General features: G+C 43.6%; 1 protein-coding gene across 1 annotated transcript in view; it reads right to left on the bottom strand.

Annotated features, from left to right (window-relative positions):
* SLC24A2 (solute carrier family 24 member 2) overlaps positions 1 to 26,188 on the bottom strand; it is a 239,776-nt gene that overhangs the window by 25,193 nt on the left and 188,395 nt on the right. The window contains exons 6-7 of the mRNA XM_012769764.3: positions 19,861 to 19,959; positions 16,039 to 16,157 (exon numbers count right to left, since the gene is read on the bottom strand). Of these exons, the coding sequence (XP_012625218.2) occupies positions 16,039 to 16,157; positions 19,861 to 19,959 (218 nt within the window). The remainder of the gene's footprint in view (positions 1 to 16,038; positions 16,158 to 19,860; positions 19,960 to 26,188) is intronic.

Raw genomic sequence — 26,188 nt, forward strand, 5'->3', positions numbered from 1 at the left:
GATACGATCATTTTTGTTTAATTCAAATGAATGACTTTCCCCTCCCCACCTGGTAGATACCCAGGAGACGGTCCTGGCAGGGTTGAGGTATTGCCTCATTCCTAAGTGCCCCATCTCATGCCAGACAGGCAGCTTTATCTCAGCAGAGGATTAACTTCCCTGAAGTCCCAAGAAGCTGATCTGATGAGTTGATCAAGGCTCCTCCTCCTTCTGGGCTCCCTTCCCCAGCTCTGTCCCTACTGCCGTCCATAATCTAGCAACTTCTCTCTAAACTCTAAGCTAACCTTTTTCTCAGAGAAAAAACAAAAGCAACTCTTTATGACTCATATCATTTTAATGACACCGACAGATGGTGACATTTCATCAATAACCCTTCTGCTTATAACCTACGGATTAGCTCCTTTCTCCATCTGCCAAAGTCACCAGGCAGGCAGTGCCACTAGCAAATAGCAGAAAATAATTGTCTGTTTAGATGCATAAGCTCTAAACACACTACCGTCCAACGCAAACAGTTAGCTATATTGTGCGGCTTCCAAAAGCTGCATTTGAGATGGCTGTTGCTAAGGCAGAGATGGGCTAGGAGAAGAGACTGTGTCTCAGGCTGTGCAAACAGGAGGCTCCTTGGGGACTTCACAGCCTCTTGGGGTCAAGCTGTGCTGTAGGGAAGTGCAGGAGCCGGGAATCCTGGGGTGGGTTCCAGGGGCACCCCAGGAGCAAAGCTGTCAGCTTACTTTAGGTGAAATTCTCTTTGTCTCCTTGCCAAGTAAAATCTCACTCTGGCTTGCAAGCTGGTTAGAGAAGTGGAAGGAAAAAAAAAAATATCATTTCCAGTGTGAGGCCTGCTTTGCCTTTGCCCAAACTGGAGATACCCAGAGGGAGAGGCCACTGAGATCAGGGCAGTGAGTTTTCAGGAGTTGTGGCATGCTGGCTTTGGCCTTGCCACAACCCACCCTTGCCTCCTCAAATTTCTGTGGGGTGTAGAAAACAAAACGACATGAAATGATCCAGAAAGAATTCAAATGAATTTACATGTAAGGGTTGAAAATAGTTTGATATCTGCTGGGGTCTCTGTAGAAGCCCTAGAATTGTGCAAAACCCGGACCAGCCATCACTGCTTTAGGGCCTATAATCTTTGATATGGAAAATCTGAGAGGAAAACACACGACTGGAAGTTCCCACACGGTGGGTGGTGTGCTGGTCATCAGACCTTAAAGAAGTCATTGCAGCGTGCTGACAAGAGTGGGTGGCAGAGAGTCAGAAAGTTCTGAGTTTCAGGTTTTGCCCAGGCTGCGATACCTTGGGCAGTCACCACCATCACCTGTGAAACTTCACTGGGTGCCTTTAGGTGCAAAGTAGTGCATTAAATTCTAGGGCTCTTGCCTTCAAGGGGTCTTGGATTTAAAAGGGGAGACAGAGCAGGTGATTCCAAAGAGTTTATTATTTATCCAGTTACATGGATGCTGGCAAGAGATTTCTGATGATGATTTCTGCTCTGTGATATCTATTCTGCTATTTATGGACTGAATTTTGTATTTCCCCCACAACCTCCCCAAATTCATATGTTGAAGCCCTAAGCCCCAAGTACCTCAGAATATGAATTTTTGGGGGATAGGACTTTTTAAAAAGGTAGTTAAATTAAAATGAGGCCATTAGCATGGGTCCTACTATTATATTATACCATCTGACTGGCATCCTTATACAAAGAGATTCGGACACACACAGAGAGAGCAGGCATGCATGTGCACAGAGGAGAGGCCACATGAGGATGAAGATGCAGCCAGAAGGTGGCCGTCTGCAAGCCAGGGAGAGAGGCCTCAGGGGAAACCAACCCCGCAAAACCAACCCTGCTGACACCTTGAGCTTGGCCTTCTAGCCTCCACAACTATGAGAAAATAAATTTCAATAAAAAATAATACAAATAAAAAATATAGTACAACAATTATTTACGTAGCACTTAAATTGTATTAGGTGCTATAAGTAATCTAGAGAGGATGCACACAGCTTATATGAAGCTACCACGCCGTTTCATATCAGGGACTTGAGCATCCGCGGGTTTTGCTATCTAAGGGGGGTCCTGGAACCAATCACTGGTGAATACAGAGGGACGACTGTTCTGCTCTTCTGCTTTAATAAACAGAAAGCCCTTTACCTCAGCCTGGAATAAAGACTGTTTTACAGACTTGGCCTTGGCAGGTGTGGCCATGTGATTATGTTCTGGCCAATGGGATGTGTCAGAAGTACCTTCCACAACTTCCTGGATGTGTCTTTAAAGGGTGTGGGTGTGTCCTTCCTTCCTCCCTACCCCTTCCTGTGGGCTGGAATGGGACATTTTGGCCAGAGTATGAATGACCATCTTGTACCATGAGGTGGAGGAACAATATCTGAGTTCCTGCCACCCATCCACGAGCCATTCTAACCCTGGACTACCTACACTGACTTGAGAGAGACAGAAATTCCATCCTATGCAAGCCACTGTTATTTTGGGTGTTTGGTTACTCACAGTGGAACCTTAACCTAACTGACCCAGTGTTCTTTTCATGAGGACTCAACGGGGAAATAGCTCTCCTATCTCAGCACAAGGAAAAGTCATGCTTCTGTGGAGAAACTTTAAAAAAATTCTTAGAAATACTGTGACTCAGGCAATTGATACTATACTTTCCTTGCTTTGTCCACTGGGGATTTCAGAGCCAAATTTGTAACCCCCATCCAGCAATCACAGAGCTGGAATCGGTGCTCACCTCACCCCAGTCTTACCATTGTCCTTTCTTTCTCATCCTTTGCTATATTTTCTCAACACTATTCATTTTACCTTTTTTCCTCAGACTTATTTTTGCCTTGAATCTCTGTAACACAAAGTGGGGCAGGCCTAAGTAAAAAACTAAAACTCCTCAGTGGTCTAAGCAATTTTGGCATAACTTTATCAGATTGAAAAGAAAGGGAGAGAGAATGAATATAAATGTTATTCTAAGTGACAACTGATGATAAATGGACAACCACCTTCTAGGACTCATTTATCAATACTGGAGGTTGATATCTGGAGGTTTGGCCATCAGAGCACCTATGGAGGATAGAGGAGAACAGTTCCAGGGGTCAGTTACCATCTACCGCAAGGTTTCTAGAGCAACCAATCTTGTTTTTATTTTTATTTATCTAGTAAACAGGAGGTGTAGCAGCAGCTTTTCCAATTGTGGTCTCCTATCATGAGAATCTACTCTGCTTCTTTGCATGTGCATCTCGTCCTCTTTCCACCTGTCTCTGGTGTGGACGAGGGCCCCAGGATAAGTGCCAGGTCTCCAGTGGAGGAGTCTGAGCCAGATTCATCAAGTCCAGAGGTTATTTATGAAGCCAGAAAAATATTTCTTGGGAGCAGCCCAAGTTCTCATTTTTGCCTGTGAAGGGCCCTGTGCAAGATTCCGGTGTGAAAGGGAGCCCACGTTAACACAGCCTCTTCTGTCGGAGAATTAAAATGAAAACCTGGGAGGCATCTGAAAGTAGGCCATCTTCAAGTTCAGTTTTATTGATTGGTAATAACATCTCATCTCTGGCTCATAAGGAGCAATCTCAGGATCACTCGGGTCTGCCTAGATCTCAGCTCAGGTGGGGCTGGATTCCAACTGGAAGTGGAGTTCTTTCATCTCTATCCCACCCACTGCAGAACTTAGGAGCCAGCTCTTCTCAGTGGGGAGCCCCTTCAGCGTGGCATGATACTGGATAAAAAATGCTAGCACAAGGATCTATGTAAAAATATAATTCATTTACTCGAAAACACCAGTGCACCTCACTGCCTTCTAGGCTCCAGCAGACCTTAAATACCATGTTATTGTGAGGAAGGGTTTCTTTGTCCCCAGGTTCCTGTACAAGAACTTGTTATCCAATTCATCACATGGACAATACTAGCTCACAAAAGACAAGCGGCAACCACAGACCCCTGCAATCGTTTAGAACAGGAGCTTTAGGCCCTAAGAGAAGGAGGCCCAGAAATTCAAAGTTGGAAGGGTCCTGGCTCGTGCAGACCAGCCCCTCACTTGATGGGTGAGGATCTTGAAATGAAGTGACCTGCTCATGCAGGTCACCGTGCCAGGCCAGGCCCAACTAACCCCTAAATCCCAGCTCAAGGATCTTCTCCCATCTCATAGCCTCCCTTCCTTGGTCCTAAAAAACAGATATGAATATGCTTTATGCACAATGACACCAGGCTTTCCAGCTGTGTTTTGTAATATAGTCAACCTCTTAAAAAAAAAAGCTAGCTATAGCAAACACTAAGCGGTTAATTGGCATAATTTTTCTCGATCTTTTTGAACCTAAAACTAATTTGTAGTGGTTAGGATGGCCCATATTTTTTCAAAAATCTGATAAAAAAACATCTGAACATTGCATTTTTTCCCTTTGCTCAGAGCCCTATAACGTCCGTGACAGCATTGAAAGGGAAAGGAAGGGCAGGTTTGGGGGTGTGTGGATAGGAGGGGGCATTGTGATGCCCGCTTCCCTCCTCTGTCTCCTTGAGTGATATCTCCAAGGTGCCAGGTAGAAATTTAAAAATGAAATGTAGGTGCTGATAAGATATCAAGGAACACCAGGACCTCAAACATAGCTTGGGAAGAAAGACTTGTTCTTTAGCATCTCTGCCCAAGAGAAAAGTGCAGAGATTTAGCTCAGGTTTGATGTAGGCAGAGGTGACAACCAAGTGCACTATGACCAAAATGACGGCTTGAGATTTTATGTGCCCTTTATTGCTGGTGTCTCCCCTGATTCCAAACTGTGGATAATCTTGCATTGGCAACTTCTAAAATGGATATCTAGGGGGGACGTTGGAGAAGATGGATCAAGGCCTTTACAATAATGAACTTTCCTGGGGCTGTCTTTAGCAAGAACTGAAAAAGGAGATGGGTTATTTTCAGACTCAGCATTCAGTGTTCAAAGGCCCCATGGGAAGAATATGCACAGCAAAACAGCCTCATCTTTAAACAAGGAACTATCTGCTTCTCCTCCTACCTCCCTCTTCATTTATTATTGAAGCATTAAAAATACTCTCTTTGACAAAGGTGGCATGTTTTATTTTTCCAATTAGGTTTCCTTGGGAACTGGTAAAAAGGCGCGTGTGCCTATACGATGGGTGTGTGGGAGGCTCCTAGGGAGAGAAGAAATCTTGAAAGTGCCTCCCCTAATGAAGGCATAGTTGGAGAAGGGACCAAAGGCAAAGACCTGCTTTTCATATGGTTTTCTATTAAATAGGAAGTCAAACACAGGCAGTCTTAAATATGAATTCTGTTCCAGAATGTTCTTTTACAACATTGTTGTTGTAAAACTAACTGAGACAATCCATGAAAAGCACTCAGGACAGTGTTTGACACATAGTAAACACTCAAAAATCCAAAAAATGTTGGTTGTTATTATTTAAGAAAAATTTAGGAAAATAATTTATTCAAAGACATTTAAAAGAAAGAAGTTTTGACTCGATGAAGTATAATGACATTTGCAGCAATAAAATTCTATAATTCAATTATTTAATATGAAAGTCGAAACTGCAATAATTTTGTTCCTCTATTTGTGCTGGTCCAGTATTTACTGAGCATTTATTGACAGTAGTCATATCAACAATCTAATTTCTTTTTCTCCTAGGTACTATGAATAAATAGAAGGCCTTTGTAAATGAGATGAAAGGGAAAATTTCACAGCCCTCAGGAGAAAACACTATTTTATTCCAGTAGGTAGGCTTTAAGTAGACTTTCTATCAGAAACAAAGCTTCCAAGCAGATGGCAAGACTCATAATATTGTGACACCTTGATTCTGTGTTTTGTGAGAGCTAAAAACAATAGTAGAGTTGGAACACTCAAAGGTAAAATTACCCAAAACGCACAGTCACACTTTCAAACAGTGAAAGGCTCTGAAATCAACAACTCTATGCCAAGTAAAAGGTGCCTCCCAAGAGATGTTCCATAGAGTGTTCTCCATTTTGTAAGCTGAAATCACACCATGCTTTAGTACAAAGGACATGCCTATAAACTCCCATTCATAAATACTGGCTGGCTCAAGAAGAGTATATTGTTCTCAACTCCCCTTTTTACTAAATGGATAGGCCAATTAGTGGGGTCTATATACTAAATGGCCTTCATTATGTCAACTGGCTACAGAAAGACAATACTGTGCTTGAAATTGGAAAGAATGACCCATAAAAGTATTCATTACTGGGTTGTGGATCAATTTGATCTCATAGACTCAGAGACCTGAATTCAAAATCTCGAGTGACACATTGCAAATGAACTTTTGGGGCACTGAAACTATATTTCAGGACTTGCCAAACAAGGCATGCTACGAGTCACTTCCAAAGCAAACTCAGAGTTCTGGGATGGTTTTCCTGAGGCTTCTAAAGCTCAGGATAAAATGCCATTTGCCTTTCCTCTTTGAAAGGGGAATGAAAACAGGGAGAGTCTGGAAGAAGGAAAACTGTTAGATCAAATGATGGAAAACCAGAGAGCCATATTTGGAAAACTTTAGTTATTCTGAGATTTGAGTCCTTACTGACTGTCATAAACTGAAAGTTTGTGTTCCCCCAAAATCCTGTGTTGAAACTCTACTCCACCTAGTGTGGCTATATTTGGAGATGGGCCCTTTAGCGATGTAATTAAGGTTAAATGAAGTTAAATGAGGTCATCAGGGTGGGACCCTGATCCAATAAGATAAGTGTCCTCATAAGAAGAGATACCAGAGACCTTGTTCTCTTTGTCTCTGTCTCTGTCTCTCTGTTCCCCCTCACCTAGGTGTGCCGTGCACCAAGGAAAGGCCATGTAAACTTTTGCATTCATAGTGAGATGTAGACATAATGAGAAGGCAGCCCTCTGCAAGCCAGGAAGAAAACTTTACCAGAGACTGAATCTTGACTTGGACTCGATCTTGGACTTCTAACCCCCCAATCTGTGAGAGAACAAATTTCTGTTGTTTAACCTCCCCAGACTATAGCATTTTATTATGGCAGCCCGAGTAGATTAATAAACTGACCATGTGGATATTTATCTTTTTTAAATATCTCATTTTTGAATAGATTTTTTTGGCTTTGAAATAAATCATTAGTGTAATTTATTTTTAAATTGTCTCCTTTTCTCTCATTCTTTATTGAGTCTTAGAAAAATTTCTTTATTTTTGTTCTCTTAGTTTCTCAATATCTTTGCATTTGTCTTTTTTACCAACAAGTCTTATTCTGTACACACTGTTCTTATCCTCTATGTTCCTATCACTTATCTCTTATCCACCAGATAAGTCAAAAAGAGGTGAGTTGAAAAGTGTCTCTTTTTGGAAGACAGCACCACTGAGACATTTGTCTTGCCTTCTGTGTGGACATCTGAATCAACAGAGCTAACACTTAAGTACAAAACAGATTTTTTAAAAAGTGATAAATCTTTTGCCTGCCTGGTGGTAGGCAATAATTCACTCCTTTCTAATACCATCATACGGTTTGTTTTACATATAGATGGAAAAAAAATCAAGAATTTATCACACTAAACACAAGAGGTTTCACTCAGCAATGGCAACCTGAAAACAACTTAATTTTCTTCTTATATGAGACTCTGAATTGAAACTGAGGTTTCAAAATATTTTGCTGTGAGTGATGAAGCTGTCTGGACCTAAGTTTTCCAAGAAGCCAAGAAGCCATTTTGTAATAATGTAAAACGGCATTTGGAGAGGCCGGCGAACTGCAATTACTTTCCCTCACTTTGCATTTTGCCCACATGATTCTGAGGCGCAACCTACGGACAAGATGGATTTCTTTCTGGATTGCTATAGTAAATTGGCTTTTGTAGTTTTCATGGGCTTTGCAAATCTTGCTGATACAACTCATAAAAGAATTGTCAACATAAAGAAAAAGCTAACTGGAGAATTATAAAATATAATTCAAAAATAATTTTCATCATCTTATTATCATTTTGATTAGAATTGCTCATAGGAACTATAATATTAATATTAGTATTTTTTCCCCAACGGTGGTAATGGAGTTTTTTTTTTTCTTTTTATTAATAGTCAGTATCCTTAATGTGTATATATATATTTTTAGGAATCTAATGACCCTTTTATTGTCCTGAATTTTCTTCCTTCTTTTTTCTTAATGTATCTTATGTAGATGATTAATAGACATTCTTTAAACTCTTTCAGAAAATACAACGACAAATGGTACTTTTAATAGCAAGATTCTCAGCGAATATAAAATTCTTTATCAATGTTCAAATCTAGGCAGAAACTCTAGAGTCTGATCTGTATCTATTTCATCTGTTATCTTATTTTATTTAAAATAAAAATTTAAAAGATAGTGTCTTGCTCTGTTGTCCAGAGCACAGTACAGTGCTGTCATTATAACTTGCTGCAACCTCTAACTCCTAGGTTCAAGCAATCCTTCTGTCTCAGCCTCCTGAGTAGGTAGGATTACAGGCACAGGTCACCACAACCCGCTAATTTTTTAAAAAAAATATTTTGTAGAAACAGGGTCTTGCTATGTTGCCTAAGCTGGTCTTGAACCCCTGGCCTGAAGTGATCTTCCTGCCTCAGCCTCCCAAGGGGCTGGGATCACAGGTGTGAGCCACCACACCTGGCCCAGAATCCTCTTATTATTCACTGACGTTCCAGGAGATCGAATCATCTCCTAAATAGGGGGAACTACAGTCTTCTGCTGTTTTCACACTTTCAAAATGATGGACCTGGCTGTTACCCCTTAAGCATTTAGAAAAGCTTTCTTTTTTAATAATAGGAGAATATGAAGTTCCCAAACCCAGAGCTAACCTTCACCACTGCTAAGAACATAAATGTTTGCTGACTAGGAGTAATATTTAGGAAGAAAGACATGGTACAGATTCCAGGTACCATCTGCTTGGATATTCTTGGAAATCTCTATCAGAGCTAACATTCTTTGACCAACGTTTATTACAAAGTCTTCCAAAGGAGCTCTAAAATCATAACTGTAACTTTAAACAACAACAACAACAATCTGTAACAAACTGCTGACCTTGATAAAAATCAAGGCTTTTTAGAAATCACTTGGAGATCTGAATTTAATAGTAGGAAAATATTTTTAAGCATTTAATTCTTTTATAAAAGAAATTAAAAACCACTGTCACTTCCATCATCTTTCTCCTACTCATTCTTTACTTAGTCACATAAATCTCAAACACTTTTATCAACACCATGAGGCTTTATAAAAAATCCTCTGAGTTTAGGTAAAGGAAAATGCTAAGGAGAAATAAGTCAGGGCTGAATTCCCAAAAGGAGAAAGATAGAGCTTAATATGGTAAGGCTATATTTGAATTGTAAAGTGAGGAGGGAAAAAGCCTGCATTTTGCACATTGTCTATCTGTCTCCATCCATCCGCCGTCCATCCATCTATCTACTTACCCATCTATCAATTACATTCTGAGGAATGTGATTTTCTTATACAAATCTATTTGCCCACTGGTGCATCTGAGCAGCTCTTAACAACGCAAGAACAATTCTGATTTCCTCAAAGACAGAAATCTTAGAGGTGACACGAAATAAAAGTTGCAATACAAAACAAAGCCATCTCATGATACATGACAATGAACGTATAATGCAATTTTAAAGAGTCGTATTTTTAGATTTCAGAATCTAAGAAATTTGCAAGGCACTTCCCCGTCTCCACTCATCGTGAGTGTGTATTTGAGGGCTTTGATGTGTCGCCGCGGTGAGGTTCGTGATGAAGCAGGCAGCCGGCTTCACGGTGTATGTGGGCCAAGTACAGTCCCCTGTCTGCTGTCTCGACTGGCAAAATGAAAATGTAAAAAACATACTGGGTTCTGGGTGGGAGAGCATATTTCTCTGAATTGTCTTTCAAACCTGGCTACATTCTCCATGTGGAAAATCTGGGAAGGGTGGTGAATTCTCTGGGGCAGCCTAGATCAGTGGCTCTGAGTTGGAATCCACAACACTGCATCAGTAGTTATTGGGAGGAGACAATTAGCACTAAGCTGTTTGAAAAGTAGAATTATTTCTTGCTTCCACAGAATATACAAAGAAAGGAAAATGCCTCCTGCAAAAGGGCTTTCGTCCTCTGTGAGAGAAAAACATGTAAAAAATGCTCGTCATTGCCAGAGCCAAGTCTGTACTGAAGGAACCCTCTCAGAGAGGAGCCGTGAATGTGAAATGAGTTCACTTGTTATGGAGTTGTTAAAACAGCAGGTTAATGACACAAGACTGGCTAAAGTCTTGGGAGAAGACCAGTCACTAGTGTATGGTACGTGTAGGGGCCAGGGTTTCCATGAACAGAGTGGGGTGCACACCTCTTTCTTTCTTTTTCTTTCTTTTTTTTAGTTGGCCCATTAATTTTTATTTTTTAGTAGAGACGGGGGTCTCACTCTTGCTCAGGCTGGTTTCGAACTCCTGACCTTGAGCAATCCACCTGCCTCGGCCTCCCAGAGTGCTAGGATTACAGGCTTGAGCCACCGAGCCGGGGCATACCTCATTCTTCACGTGCCTTGATACACGTACAACTCAGAAGGAATAAAACAAACAAAATAAAAAGGCATTGAATCATTTCTGTGACAACTTTCAGGTGGCCTGGGCATTCCGGTTTCATCTCTTTCTTCTGACTCAGGAGGCCTACCTACCCCTGATTCACCCATCACCTGGTCTCTGCAGCCCGGAAGCCTCAGCTTGACCTACCGCTTCCTTTTTTTGTTTGCTTTCTAGGACAAATTTATTACCGAATCTTCCCCATCCTGGCTCAGAAATAGCTCCAAAATCCAGCCATTGCCATTCACACTACAACCAACACTGGGTCTGAGGCCTTGTCGTTGGCGCCACTTAGTAGCCATTTAAAAACTTTTACTAGGTACTGCTAATAATAGCAAACACCTCTGCAGTGCTTACTAGGTGCCAAGAACTGTTCCAAGAGTGTTTGGTTCTCACAATTCTCACAACAGCGCTGAGACAGGCAATGATATTATGATCTCTGATTCACAGGCACGAAACATGGAGGAAATGCAGAGGTGAAGGACCTTGTGGACGACCACGCAGCCGGTGAGCCGCCGAGCTGGGACTGGAACCCAGCTGGTCTGTCTCTAGAGTCTCCGCTCTAATGACTGGTGCCTACCGCTTCTATTTTATTTTAATACATTATCTTTATTGTTGTTGCATTTTTTTTTTGAATAGGTGTTACCTGGTTCAAAATTCAAAAGCTACAGAAGGGTCCACATTGGTTGGAGACTCTCCCTCCCACGCCGGTTTCGGTTTCGCCTCGCCCAGGCCCCTGCTCTGGAGATAATCCACATGACCATTCTTTTTCAGTTGCTCTATTAGTTTATTTTTATTTCTCTTGTTGGGCTAGTCAACTAAATTGTTTTAAACTAGTGGCTTTCTAAAAAAGTTAGGAGAATTCAAAAGCATTAAAATTCTTCTGTGTTACAAGCACAGATTAAACCAGGGGTCCTCAAACTTTTTAAACAGGGGACCAGTTCACTGTCCCTCAGACCGTTGGAGGGCCGGACTATAGTTTTAAGAAAAACTATGAACAAATTCCTATGCACACTGCACATATCTTATTTTGAAGTAAAAAAACAAATGGGCAAAAACACCTGCGTGTGGCCCTCGGGCCGTGGTTTGAGGATGCCTGGACTAAACCCTCTTGTGGGAAAATCTCATTCACATGGTAGTATTCTCTTGAAAATTCCATTTGTTGGATTGAACCCCTAAAATGATTCCACATCCCACAAAAATATTCCACATGATCAGTCACTTAAAGACATTTTCTCCTACATCAAGAATAAGTTGGTACATGAAAGAAAACCGCGTGAGTCTTAGTTGATTTGATCTGTTTTCTATATATGTGTGTGACATCCAAGATTCGCAAAGCATTAGGAGAAGAGCAACGCATGCCTGTCCAGTGTTGACAGTGTGCCCAGCAAACACTTTTCCCTCCTTTTCTCCCAGTATATAAATATAGTATACAGAATACAATTTGGCACGCTGCCTTTTTCACCAAACAACGTGTATTGAAGGTTGTCCCATATCAGTACATGAGGAGCTTCCTTATTTCTTTCTTCTCCTTTCTTTCTTTTTTTAAAGACAGATGGTCGGAACTAGGGATGGGCAAACTTTTCCTGTAAAGGGCCAGATAGTAAATATTTTAGGCTTTCAGGTCCATATGGTCTCTGTCACATATGCTGGTATTGCTTCCTTTTTTTTTTTTTTTTTATAAAAAAAACCTTTTAAAGTGTAAAAATCACTCTCATCTCATGGGTTGTACAGAAACAGGCTGCGGGCCAGATTTGGCCCATGGACCAAGCACGCCAATGCCTGAACTAACAGAGATGCTGTATCCAGTCTTTTTCTATTCTGAGCCCTCTTGACCATTCTAAAAGAGCTATCTTCCTATGAAACAAGTCTGATGCCGCCACTGCTCCCTTTAACTCTTTCACGGTTCCCCCCTTTTGAGACAGTGAAGTCCAGACTGGTTGGCAGTGCACACAGTGTCCTTCATGCTCCATGTACTTCCATGTACTTCCCTGTACTTCCCATACTTCCATGTACTTCCCTTCACCTTGTGTCTACTCCACTGGTCCATGCACCATCATTTCTTTCCCTCACTCCTGCCATGACCTCTTTGCCCCACTATAAACCCTTCTCCTCCCAAATTTAATCTCTTCACTGTAGCCCCAGGGATCTTTGACAAGTACAAAGCACTTCTAGGAACCTCCAATGGCTTGTTGCTGCCCTAGAAGGAAGTCCACTTCCCTATCATGGTCTACAAGGCTTGATGACTCTGCTTGGTCCTCCCCTGCAAATTCATTGCTCCCACTCTCCCTCCTCCCATTTCCCCCTTCCTGCTCTCTCCCATTCCAGTCACACTGGTTTTTCTGTTGCTAAAACAAGCCAAGGCATTTCTGCCTTTGTGGGTGCTGTTTCCTTGGCTGGCTCCTTCTTGAAGTTCAGTCTTGGTTCAAACGCCACTTCCTAGATGAGGCCTTCCCTCGTCTCCCAAGGAGAGTGGGGCCTCTCCACTCTCCTTCCATCCCATCACGGCCTTCGTGGCCATCTATAATCATGTTGGTTTCTACTTACAGTCTCTGCTGTGCTAGAACACACGGGTCTCTCTTGTGCCTAGTACATTTTCTGACACATATTAGATGAACAATTGAATCTTTTTGATTAGATAAACAAATAAAGAATTTCAAGACAATTTACCTTTTCTGGTAGATCTTTTTTACTCCTCACCTTATATTTTAGTCTCCAGTCCTATTGTCTTTCTCACCAATCACTAAACATGAATTTCCCTCTTAAGGTTTTATACTTTTGCACATGTTGTCATTTGGTTATTTTTTTTTTCTCTGAGGGACAAACCCATCAACACCCAGCTCAAATGTTAGCTCTTCTATGGAGTTTTTACATCTCCCCTAGATAGGATCAATTTCTTCCCCTGGCTGGCTCCCAGAGCACTTTGTATTGACCTCATGATCACAGTAGGCCATCATTATTTAACTACCACAAATGTTTATTGATTGATTGATTTATACCCTGAAAACTCCTCCAATATACATATATGTATATAACCTTTCATTTTACCAACAATGAGCTCTTTCAGGGAAGGAACACCTTGAATGGCACTTACATGGCAAGTATGAACACGCAATATACATTAACACATAATATATAAAACCTAGCATCTAGCACTGTGCTAAGTGCTTTATGTATATTATCTCATTTAATCCTCCTAATAACCCCAAGGTGGCAGCTATTATTGTTGCCTGTACTTTACAGATAAGGAAACTACAGCTCAGTGAGGTTGGGCATCTTGTCCCTGGTGGATCTGGAATTCGCCAGCAGGCTGTCCTGCAGCCAGCTGTGGTGGGGTGGCTCTTCGAAGGCCTGTTTGCTCTTGAGCTCTGAGTGTAACAGGGTGGTGCACAAATCTGTCCTTTTTCTCTTTATTGGGACCTGGGGGCACAGCTCTGCTCAGAGAGGGGTCAGCTGGGACTCTCATGGTCCCCTGCAGCAAGGTCCTCCCTCGTGGGGGCACGATGCCATCTGGCAGCCAGATGGAGAGGCATGGTGAGGAGGACGCCCTCTGCACACCTGTGACTGTGCCGTCCCCAAGGGCAGCCAGATGTCCCTGGGGCCTGCCTCCTGCTGCCACATGCTGCTTATCCATGTGGCCATAAGCCGCTCTGCCAGCTCACTCTTGAGCTGATGCGAAGGGACCGCAGGGCTCTGGGCAGGAGGGTGAGGAGCCTAGAAGGCACAGGAGACGAGGGCAGGAGTGGCAGGCTCCTTATCCTTGCCTTTAAATGAAGAAACTTTCTTAGAAAAAGGAATAAGGGCAACAGGCAATAATTGGCATTTTTTCTCCCCTAAGACGTACAGCAGCCCTTTTATTGAAGAGCATTTCTTGGTATACAGGAGAGAGTGCTGGTTCTTGGCTGCAGTCTGGTTTCTAGTTGTGAGCACTGCGAAACTTTTCAGCTCACTGGGATTGTTCACACTTTAGGATAGTGCTATGAAAGTGTGCTCCTTAGACCAGCAGCATTAATAATATCACTGGGGTATTCATCAGAATGTCAGACTCTGGGCCCCACTGCAGACCTGGCAAATCAGAATCTGAATTTTAACATGACCCCTCACCCCACCCCTCCTCCCAGGTCCCCCCCCCCCCCCCCCCCCCGAGAATTTGTAAGCTCATTAAAGTGTGACAAGCACTGACCTCATTAAAATGCAAGTTTTAAAATACCTGATTAAAATGCAAGCTCCATGCCTTAGAAATTCTGATTCACTCGATCAGGATGAGACCCAGAAATCTCACAAGCGCCAGCAGAGGTTCTGCCTACTTTTTGAGCAACTGTGGTCTAGAGGCAGTAGTGGAAATAGCACAGGCACTGAATTAAGAGAGTCCTGAGATCCAGTCTCAGGTTTACTCCTTACAAGCTAGGAAATCCCCATGAACTACTTCGTCTTACTGAGCTCCAGCTTCCTCATATGTGAAATGGAGACACTAATGCCTGCACCTCCAGTTGCGAGGTTTAAAGGTGATAACATACGTAAAGTGCCCGCTACCAAATCCGTGGCACATAGTAGGTGCTCTGATTACTAGGTAGAACAGCTCTACTGGTTGTGCCATTGAACAGTGGGCTGGGCCAGAGAGTGTTCATTTCACCCACAGGGACAGGGAAGGCCAAAGAGTCTCCCTGAGGTGGCTGCGGTTACTTTATTATTTAACCTTGACCTTAAAGACACAGAGAAAGGATCAGACTGCAGCAGCTGTCAAACTTTAAAAATCACCAGGGAAGCTAATTAAAAATGCTACTTCCTGGGTGCTGCTTCCCTGAGGTCAACCTCTCCTGAGAAACGGTGGCTTAGAGGATATGTGTGGCCATTCCATACATGTAGAGCTTGATGCATGTGAGCTGGCACTAGGAAACACCGTGTTTCCCCGAAAATAAGACCTACCCATAAAATAAGCCCTAGCAGGATTTCTAAGCATTTGCACAATATAAGCCCTTCCCTGAACATAAGACCTAGTGATGGGCGTGGCTACGCGGCGTATCTGCACAACCCATGCATTTCCTCCAGAGCGGTAAAGCGTACGAGCAGCCCTTCTCATCTGCCCTTTGAGAGCTCTATTGCTCGACGTGAGAGATTGGGGCCAGTGGTTCTAAAGGAAATAGAGTCGCAAGAAATTCAGGATGGAATTCGGGGTTTGGAGAGTTATGATGATGTTCCAGAAGAAGATGACTTACTATATTTGAATCAATGTAGATTGTTGTACCGTACTTAAAAAAAATAACACATCCCCTGAAAATAAGCCCTAGGGTGTCTTCTTGAGGAAAAATAAATATAAGACCCTGTCTTATTTTCGGGGAAACACGGTACACACAAGCATGAATGAGCCCTGGTGTCAAGCCAGCTGGGAGCTGGGGCTTCCCAGGAGAATATGGGGTCTGTGCTCCTACGCTAGGACGTCGATGAGTGCTATGCTAGGATGTCGATGAGTACTACGCTAGGACGTCGACGAGAACAGCAGCCAGAAGAGCAAGGGCAAAAAGGCATACCTGGACTTCTGCAGCCTCAATGCTGTGCGAGAGGTTTCCATTTTGCACGGGTTCGGAAGCATCGCTGGGTGGTGTCATTTCCACTTCTGTGCTGGTGCTGTTTGGGAGTTCGATTTTTTCTGTGACATAATTTTAACACACACACAAAGAAAGCAAAATGAATCAATGAAGGTGAAGAGTCAGATGGAAAAGAACAGCCTACAATGTTGGGCCAACGGAGAGGACAGTGATGTCTGAGGGGTGATAAGGTCCCCAGCCTCCCACTCTGGCATGGTGTCTTAACTGGAGTGCCCCGTCAGCTCCCGCACTGTGCCTTGCTCTAGTCTAGGCAACTTTGGCAACTAGCCACTTAAGAACATGAACTGGGACATTTACAAATCCGAAACCACATCCAGTCTACACACTACTGTCTGTCCCTGGGACCACACCCCTCAGCTACCTTCTTACAGTAGGGTCTGTTCTTTCCTACTGCACTCTGCACAGGATACTGGCTAGGGCTTCAGGGTCCTAGACTTGACCCTGCCACTGTCCGGCAGTCCTCTTACACAAGTCCCCTCCTTCCTCTGAGTTTTGCGAACCTTATCTATGCAATGAGGGGGTTCAGCCTGTTGACCTCCAAGGCCCATTGCTATTAGCTCTAATCTTCTCAGGCTCTGTGAATGGCAACTCTTCCAGTGCCTAAGTGGCCACGGGGAGGGCAGGCTTGGGAACCTGGCTTTTCTCAAAATGCCTGGAGAATGCTACTTAGCATATTCTATACCTGGGCATCCTATTGCAGGCAAGGCAAAGGGAAGTGGACAAGTCATAGAGGTCAAAGTCTGTGCCGTTCCTGAATAAGAGAGAACATTTGGCTAGAGTGAAGCCAGAGGTCAACAAGTGCAGATTCAAGTTTTCCTCTGAGAGTTGAGAAGTGACTCTGGGGTAGTGACTAAGCACTGAGACTGTACCACGGGAAATCAGACAGGCCAGGGTTCACACTGTGGCTCTACGACTTGTGCTGTGTGACCCTTGGCAAGTGACTCAACCTCTCTGAGATTCAGTTTCCTCGTCTGTAAAATTGAGGGTGATAATAACAATACTCCTATTTTGCTACTGCTATACTAACAACAAGAACAATATGCTCAAAGGGTACTTTGGTAAAGATTAAATGAGAAAATGCATATAACCCTTAGCACAGTGCCTGGTATGGAGCAAGGAAGCAAAAAAACATAAACTATTTAGATTCTTATCATGGTGCCTGCCTTCTATTAGAAGATTTTTGTTTCAAGACTGAGAGGAGCACCTGGAGGTGGTCATTGCTTAGGCACCCTGAGGTCTGCCAGGACCTCAGGGGGAGGGAAATAAAAAGGGTCCTATTGAAAACACACACTCTGGCTGTGCTTGGTCAATTCTTGTACGTCTTGGGGAAGGCAGCTGTGTGGTACATGGCCAGGGCTGCTGGGAATATCAGATTGTTCATCAGCGTCAGAGATGAGCAGTATCAGGCTGCTCATAAAGTAGGAGAATATGTTTGTGTTTTTTTTTTCCTCTAGCAACTCCAGAAGCACAGACATTTCTATCCCTGGTGCTTAGGAAAATAATTTGAGAGTTATATAAAATTGTTGGGTTTGAAGCAGCCAAATTTTGGAAATCATAGGAAAATGTTTATGTTTATTTATATATATATTTAGTTGTGGAATACAGGGGCATAAATAGATTTAAATATGAAAAGCTATAGAAACTCAAATTTATTTTATCTCTCCAAGTTTTTTTGTAGTGACAGTGATATGTATGTGATATTCTGCTGCATGTGGCTATGCCAGTTTATCCTGGTATGCTTGATGTAGTTATTTAAACTAAAAAATTCTAAGTACCTTGGGGAATATTAAAATTGTTTTTGGAGGAGTCTATTGGCTAAAATGATACAATCTTAGGATCAGCCTGCAATGGCTAAACTTGACCCTAGCAACAGAGGATACTGGGTACCAAAAAGGAGTTGAGATGTTCCAAGGACAGACATGAACAGATGAGCAGTAACTACCTACCAGGCATAGTGCCTAACCCAAGTATGCCCATCTTAGCTTATGGAGGGCTTTTACACAGCAGGTGGAGTTCTCATCACCAAAGAAATATGAAAATATATCTTGAACTTACTTTAAACGGCATAGCTTTTAGACAGACATTATTTTCTAGTTACAAAGTCTTTCAGAGACCCAACATTGGAAGGGTCCTTGGAGTTATGTGTGCTTCCTCTTCATAAAAGATTAAATCCAAGTCTAAGGTCAGCCAGTCATTAGGAAGAAGACTGAGGCTGAACCCAGGAATCTAAGTCTTTTACTCCAAGCTACCTTATTGTACATAACAGAAATCAACAAGCGCAACAGAAAAAACAGCTTGTGTCATTGAACCTAAACATCACAAGCAGAACTTAACCTGTGCCATAGAATTTCATGGTGTAGCTTTACATTTTTGTAATACTAGAGCAGAATATGCTCATTCTAAAAACTCTGTCCAAGTTCACAAAAGTATAAAGGAGCAGACAAAAAATATTAATCCCAATTATGAATTATATATTTCAATAGTTCAAGAAGTAACTATTGTTAACATCTTAGCTGACTTCCAGCTTTTCTTTTCATACCCAATTGAATCTTTTTTTTTTTTTTTTTTTTTTGAGACAGAGTCTCGCTTTGTTGTCCAGGCTAGAGTGAGTGCCGTGGCGTCAGCCTAGCTCACAGCAACCTCAAACTCCTGGGCTGCAGTGATCCTTCTGCCTCAGCCTCCCGAGTAGCTGGGACTACAGGCATGTGCCACTATGCCCGGCTAATTTTTTTTTTTATATATATATCAGTTGGCCAATTAATTTCTTTCTATTTATAGTAGAGACGGGGTCTCGCTCTTGCTCAGGCTGGTTTTGAACTCCTGACCTTGAGCAATCCACCCGCCTCGGCCTCCCAAGAGCTAGGATTACAGGCGTGAGCCACAGCGCCCGGCCGATACCCAATTGAATCTTGATTGTTTCTTGGCCAAGAATTTTCCCTGAGCCAGAAGTCAAGATAACAGGAGAGGCAGAAATTCTTCTATGGAGTGTAATGTATTTTGAGTGCAAAACTGTTGAATTTATGTCTGCAGATAATTTTAGTTACTTGGGTAATAGCTTCGTTTATAGCATAGATCCAGATCAGGTTAAATTTAGTTTGAATTTAGAATTAGAGAACTATATTGTAGCTACAGACAGGAGAGAAGGAACATCATGTTCCAAGTTAAAATAAGATGCCTGAATGTCACAATCTGGTCACGCAGGAGCTCTGAAAAAGTCAGCCAAAAGAGACCTGGGCTGATATTGCTGAATTCTTAGAAAAGGAAAGGCAGCATTATCTCCACGGGACTCTGTAAGCAATGTCATGGGCATAAAATCTGGTTACCAGGCAAGAATTACAGGAGGGGACTCTCACTTTTGGTTAAACATTAAATGGCGTGTGTGTGGCATGTGTGTGTGTGTGTGTGTGTGTGTATCCTCTTTATGTGGAATTTCTGAAACAAAGTGATTTTCTGCTCTTGAATGGAGATGCCTATTTAGGTGCTGGGCTACTTCAGGCTCCTCAGAGAAGTATTTTACTCTTCTTGGACTTCCCCTAGAGTTACTGGTAACATACTGTGTCCATTCGTGCCCTGTGTCCACTCTAGAAACAGGGACTCATTTTGCGTCACCAAGGGAATGGCTGAGCTGCAGGAGTCTGTGTCTGCACCGAGTCAGGGGTACCCATGCTGGGTCCTGCTTTTCTGCTCCTCTCTGCTCTCCCCCGCCCCCTGAAAGGCATGGGACAGAAGTGCCCCTGCACTCACCAACGTGATTGGCAGCCCCATTCTGCCTCTCGTTCTCATCCACCTGGCATTTCTTCTTGGCGATCTTGTGGAGAATTGAAGCCTTTTCTCTGAACCTCCCTGAAGCAAGAGAAAGTGGCAGGAAAGAGACAGAGTGAGGAGGAAGACAAAGAGAGAGCCTCGTGGCGCAAAGGGTGAAGTGTTGGCAAAACAGGCAGGTGGCTTCCTCATGATGCTGCCCTATTGCAGTGACCACTCCATTCTGTCCAACACAAATGCCCTGTGACCTGCAATGACGGGGACTTTCTTACCTTTGGGGATTCTTCAGCCCAATTCTCTATCTGAGGACCTCAAGCTGTTGGACCATAGATTAAAGGTTTCACTTGGACCTTTTCCCTCCTCTCCCCTCTCAGTGGCTCACAAAATAAATGAAAGCACCAAGCACCACTAAACTCCCCCTACTGCAGAGATACAGAACAGGTCTAAAGAGCTGCTCTGCAGGCACAGCCATTTCTCTGAAACTAAATGCTCATCCAAGTTTGGATTTTGATAATGGGCTGGGAAGGAAAGCCAAGTCCAGGGGGCCTTTAATTTGACTTCGGTTTTCAAACATTTACAGGTTGTGGGTATCCCTAATCTGAAGATCCAAAATCTCAAACAACTTCTGTTCGCAAGCATTTTGGATGAGGGCTACTCAACCTGTATCATAATTAACATTGCAGTTTCTAAACGAGTCAGGAACATGCATCACAGCTTTTCAGATCAGCTGAGTCAGCCGCAATTAAAGCGTCAAGGAGGCAACTGATTCCATTTGGGGATTTGGGGCACAGAAGGATCAACTGAGCACAGCAAGGAACGTCGGTGATGAGACGCTTTGGGAAAGGTGCTGGGAAAAATACCATTCTCAACGCAATCGTTTTAAACAGCTGTACCGCAAGCGTAAGGCTTCGTTTCTTCTTCATTATTGACATAATTAATGGGCAAATGCATGCAACAAGCACAGAAAAAAAAAGCAGGCAACAGTATAGAGAGTAGGGAAACACAGCACATTTCTCTTTCATTTTTTAATCCTTGATTTTCTTCCTCGGGAGCATTCAAAGTACAAAAGGTTCTGATTTTAAACTGACTGATTATTGCCTAGATTCGGATATGATGAGTCCCTCAAAACACCACAACCCCTACCATTTCCCCACTAGTGATTTTGTGCCGGCTGCTTTGTATCGCAGTATATTAACACGGGATCTCATTCTGGGCTAGTTAGAACCGAACCAAACCCAAACGTTGCTCCTGGAGAGTCTCTCCTCCTGGGGTGGGACGTGACAGGGTGGCACCCACTGCCCCTGCCCCACCACAAAGAGGAATCATGGCGTGTGGTCACAGTGGTGACTTGTGTGACTGGTTGGGAGGGACGGAACCTGAAAACTAGAGTGGGGCTGGTTGACTCCAACAGGGAAGGTGACATAGGATAGAGCCCTTTCTGCTCACAGCTCCATTCGTCATAGGGCTAGAAACTTTGCGACCACGAAGGCAACCCCGAGGACACTACTACCTTGGACTAGGCAATGAGTATGTACCACATGGCACAGTCTCAAAGGAAGCAGGAAGGGAAACTTCACGTAGAGCAAATGAGGTCAGTATGTGGCTTGGGCTTCCTAAGGAATGAGGAAGGAGGAGGAGTGATGGGCACGATTCCATTCTTGGGCAATGGTGGTCAGCGTTAGGGTCACCATCCTGGAAGGCACTTTCAATTTGCTTATTTCTACTTCATCTTCAAGGGAAACTCTGGGAAGAAAAAAGGGAAGGAAGAAAGCCTGGGGACTAGGAAAAGGAGGTGGTAAATGAGGGCAAGAAAGTAAAGAAAAAGAAGAGAGAAGAAGAAGGGACACAAGGAAGGAGGAGGCAGGCAGGGGGCTGAGATTGCTGGAGGTTGCACAGGATGTGCGGAGGCAACACACTTTCCTGGCTGTCAGGTCTGGGCTTCCTCGAGGACTAGATAAACAGAAATAAGAGTGATCTTCAGCGCTCTGAGCCTTAAATCTAAAGAGGAGTTGCTTCTTGTGGAAGACAACTCCAGAAAGTCCTCAAATCATTCACAGGAGGAAAAGAGAGGTTCTGAAACTTTACTGGGATGATGCGTCTACTCATCAAACCCTTCTACTGTGGTCTCAGGGCCATTCTTTGAACTTAGAACATCCTGCAGCTCTACGAAATAAAGACGATCAATATTTGCTATTTGAAAATTATATATAAATACAATAATAAAACAGGAAAGCATTCAGAAGAGGAAACAAATAAGCCTGTAGAAATAAAACCTGGAATAATAATCTAATTCAATGAATGTCCTAAAGTCATGAATATTTGATAGAGAAAATATTTGATAGAAACCGGCTCAATCACATATTGTCTGTGGTTATAAGAATCTTCTCAGAGCTTACATGTGTGCCAGAGAGAAATGGTAATAAGAGGGACCCCAAAGCGTGTAGGAGGACAGCCATTCCCTCTGCTAGGAAGCATCTTTGGGAAAAGTGTTGGCCACTGTCACTCATGGGCTGGTTTTTCCAAAATCTCCAAGGGAGGAGAACAAGGTAGGAAATGAGTCTGGAACTGGGATTTTTGTAGGTTCTCAAACATTTTACAGGCTCATGTGGGTTTTCTAGATTGCATGTTACTAGTTTTCCTACTTCAGCGGCACCTCAGATTTTCCACGCTGTTGAAAAGCAGGAGGGATCGGCATTGTTTGTTTTCTCTGGGAGTCTAGCCTTAGGGGCACAGGGCACAGTAGCTGAGGCTGGTTGGGGAGCTATCTTCTCTATGGACTTCTTCCCCTTCTTTCTCCAACCTCTTCCCCGGCCATTCTTTGTTCCACGTGAGCTGGCAAGCATTCTGCATTCTCAATGCTGACAATGGCTGTTGCATAGCCTAGAAGGATTTTCCCTTAATGATTAATTTCTAGAAAGGCAACAGTTGAGGTCCCATCATCAGAATTCAGCACAAACTTGGGCTCTTTCGGGAGGGTGGGGCAAAGCCTGACAAAGCAAGGCATGGTCATTCCAGCCCATCCGATACACCTGGGGTCACCAGAGGGCACCTTTTGAGAAATGCTATGGGGATGAGGCCTACAGGACAAGAGTGAGCATGAGGGAGCTGGGTCAGAAGCCAGCACAGAACCTGTGACTTTCAAAGTGACCCTCTGTGCCTGGGAGTAGGAAGACACCTTCAGGACCTGCTCATCCACCCCCAGGCCACAGCTAGAAAGAAAACCAAGCAGGGGGTGTGTGTTGGGGATAACACAGTATTGTGGCTAAGTGGATGGAGAGGCAGGTAGATCAGAGTTCAAGCCCTAGCGCTTTCAGTGGCTCTGCTAGGTGATTTTTGGTCTGTCCCCAAATATTTCTGAGTTTCAATTTCCCCTCCTGTTAAATAGGGAGTGCAGTGGTATTGGCCCATGAGTTAAATGTAAGGCTTGCACGGGAAAATGTGTGTAAAGGGCTTATCACAGTATACAACACTGGACGAACTTGTAAATAAGAGGAAAAGGAGAAACAAACACAATCTCAGGGGCAAGGGTGACATGGCCCTGAGTTGCTCTAGGAGGATGGCTGCCATTTTCTCTTTTCTCAACTCACACTGGCAGGATTGGAAAACCAGCCACATCTGGAGCCAGGAGTTTAAGCATCCAGGACCTTGTTGGATTGGTGCTCAGGATTCAGAGCATCCTCCAAAGCCAATTAGAAAAAGGATCAATTTACATCTTTCTGCGGTTGAGAAGATCAAGGTGATGGAGTTTCTGTGTCTTAAACATTAATACCTTTGCAATCTTTTAAAATGGGAAGATGATGGTTCGCTTTCCCCCATCACCTGTAAGGACAGAATGCAGGCCAAGGAACTACTGCAGCTGCACAATTGATTTGGGTTGCCTCGAAACATCATGGTGCACTAAGTTCTTGCTTCTCAGGCTCAAAATTTGTAAGGTGAGGATCAGAAGAACACCCAGCTCATACTGTCTTTAGAAGGTCCGATGGGTTAATACACACCACGTGTTTAGATGGTCTCTGACATATAGCAAGTGTTTAGGAATTGTTATTCAGAAAGGGTTACTATTATTATGGAAGCAAATGACAGAAAATTCTTCCCATAAATTACTGAAAATAAGATTGATACTTAAATGGAACTGATGCTTAGCAGCCTCAGGTGCAGACCTTGGTGCTAAAGGGACTGCTCAGCTATTTTAGGGACAGAGTCTATATTGTCGTAAAGGGTGGTATAGAGAGACAGATCTAAGAAACAATTGTGTAACTTTGTGCCTGGTGACAAAGAATCATGATGTTTTTGAGTACTTTTCAAGGTGAGCGAAGGAGTCATTTTTAACATGTTTTAAGGCAACCTTAAAAAATATACTCTTTTGTGGTTTAAACCCTGGAAGTGTTGTATTTTTATATAGCTATAGATATGTGTATGGTTAAAAAAATCTCAGAAATAGCAAACTCTTCTCAAATCGTGAGGCACCTACGTCAAAACCTAGTACACAATTTCAATATAGTTTAGCTTGGTCGGAAATGTGCAAAAGAGTGCCAGCTGAGTGTCCTCAGAGGAGTGCGTGTTGAGGGGGTGGCAGGGAAGTGTGGAAGGAACAGGGCCAAGCATAAGGGCCTCTGTGAATTTTGAAAAACAACCAGCCATCAAAATCCTTGACCAAATCATTGGGACGGAAAACAGAAGCTCCACGCTGCATCGAAAAATAACCTTTGGAGGGTCTGTTCACTCAAAGGACATGGATTTTGCATCTGTTCTGCTGTTAATTAAAACAGCCCCTTGGAAATTCTTTCACATCTTTCCCACCATGCCTGAAATAGGCAGGGTGACAAATGGAGCCCTTTGGGTTGGAGATCAGATTAGCTCCTGACTGCTACAGAACATTCCGAGCATCTGAAACACAGAAAAGCTGGAACAAAAGAGATATATAGATGCAAAGAGAGAGGCCACACATACCCGGGTGAACAGATCATGGTTTAGGGGAAGAAAAGAAAAAAGATAAAACGGAAGGGAAAACTAGAATATAGTTTTTTTTTAAATCTATTTTTGCCCTTTAAAATCTAATTCTGCCTTTCCTGTGTCTTCCTTTGACGTTGATGGCTTGGCAGGTAGCTTAAAAAGCGAAAGTGCACCTGAACTTTCCTCCTGTTTATCCAGGCAGACAGGCCACCACCAGTCTGAGAAGGCTTGCGACAGAGTGACTGTGACCCTGGGGGGCTCCTCTCTCTCTCGCACCCCCCCACATGCCGTCCATCAGCAGATCTGAAGTCTCTATTTTCAAAATATTTCAGAATCTGATCGCTTTTCTCTGCCTCCACCCCCCTGCCCCAACTTAACATTTTCATCTCCGGGGATGTTCCCTGCCAGCATCGAGTTATATGGGAACAGTTCCACTGGCGTGAGTCCCCTGCTTCTACCTGTACCTCTCCGTCCCCCAGGCCAGGCTCATCGCAGCATCCTTAGAGATCAGCAAATCAGATCGTACCACTCTCTTCTCTGCAGAATCCTGCAGTGGCTCCCAGGTCGAAGTGAAAACCACGTCCTTACAACACCCTGTAAGATTCTATCCAACGAGGCTCACCCTGACTGCCTTGAAATCATTCCCTACCCCTCTCCTCGCTCACTCTGCTCCAGCCACGCTGCCCTCTTTGCCTTTATTTGCAAACACTGTGCATGACCTCACCTCTGGGCCATGACATTGGCTGGTCCCTCTCCCTGGAATGTTCTTCCCCCAGAGATCCACGGGGCTCAGTCTCGCACCTCTTTCGATCCCTTGTTCACATGTCACCTTTGCATTGAGGCTTCTCTGAGCAGCCTATGTAAGTCTGCAGCTTCTCTCTGCAGCATTTCCCATCCCAGGCTTATTGTCTGGAAAGCAGTTATCACCGGCTGCTATGCTGTGCTGTCACTGCTGTTGATTACCTGTTGCTTTCCAGGGGCAGCAGACAAGCTCCACGAGGGCAGGGATTTTCAAGACCTGCCAACATTTAACCCAACTACTTCCTTGGTTTTGTTCACTCCTGTATCCCCAGCACCCAGCGGTGCTTAACAAATCCTTCCATTCATGGTTTCTAGGCAAGTAGCTGAGGTTATAACTCTTTAATATGCTTGCTGTTGGCTAATGACTCAAAGTAAGTCCCTTTAGGAACTCCCAAGCCCATGGCCCCAGTGTGGGGGCTAAGGGTCTGCCCATGGGACCCTAGGAACGTTCTTGGGGTAGACAGGAGAACATGGGGTACACTAGATGTTTGTACTCCGGAGGTGGAAGGCACAGGGACATGTCAGTTGTCCCCCTTCTCACATTCTCGGGGCCAAC

The sequence above is a fragment of the Microcebus murinus genome, chromosome 12 (assembly GCF_040939455.1).
Source record: "Microcebus murinus isolate Inina chromosome 12, M.murinus_Inina_mat1.0, whole genome shotgun sequence".
NCBI lineage: Eukaryota > Metazoa > Chordata > Mammalia > Primates > Cheirogaleidae > Microcebus > Microcebus murinus.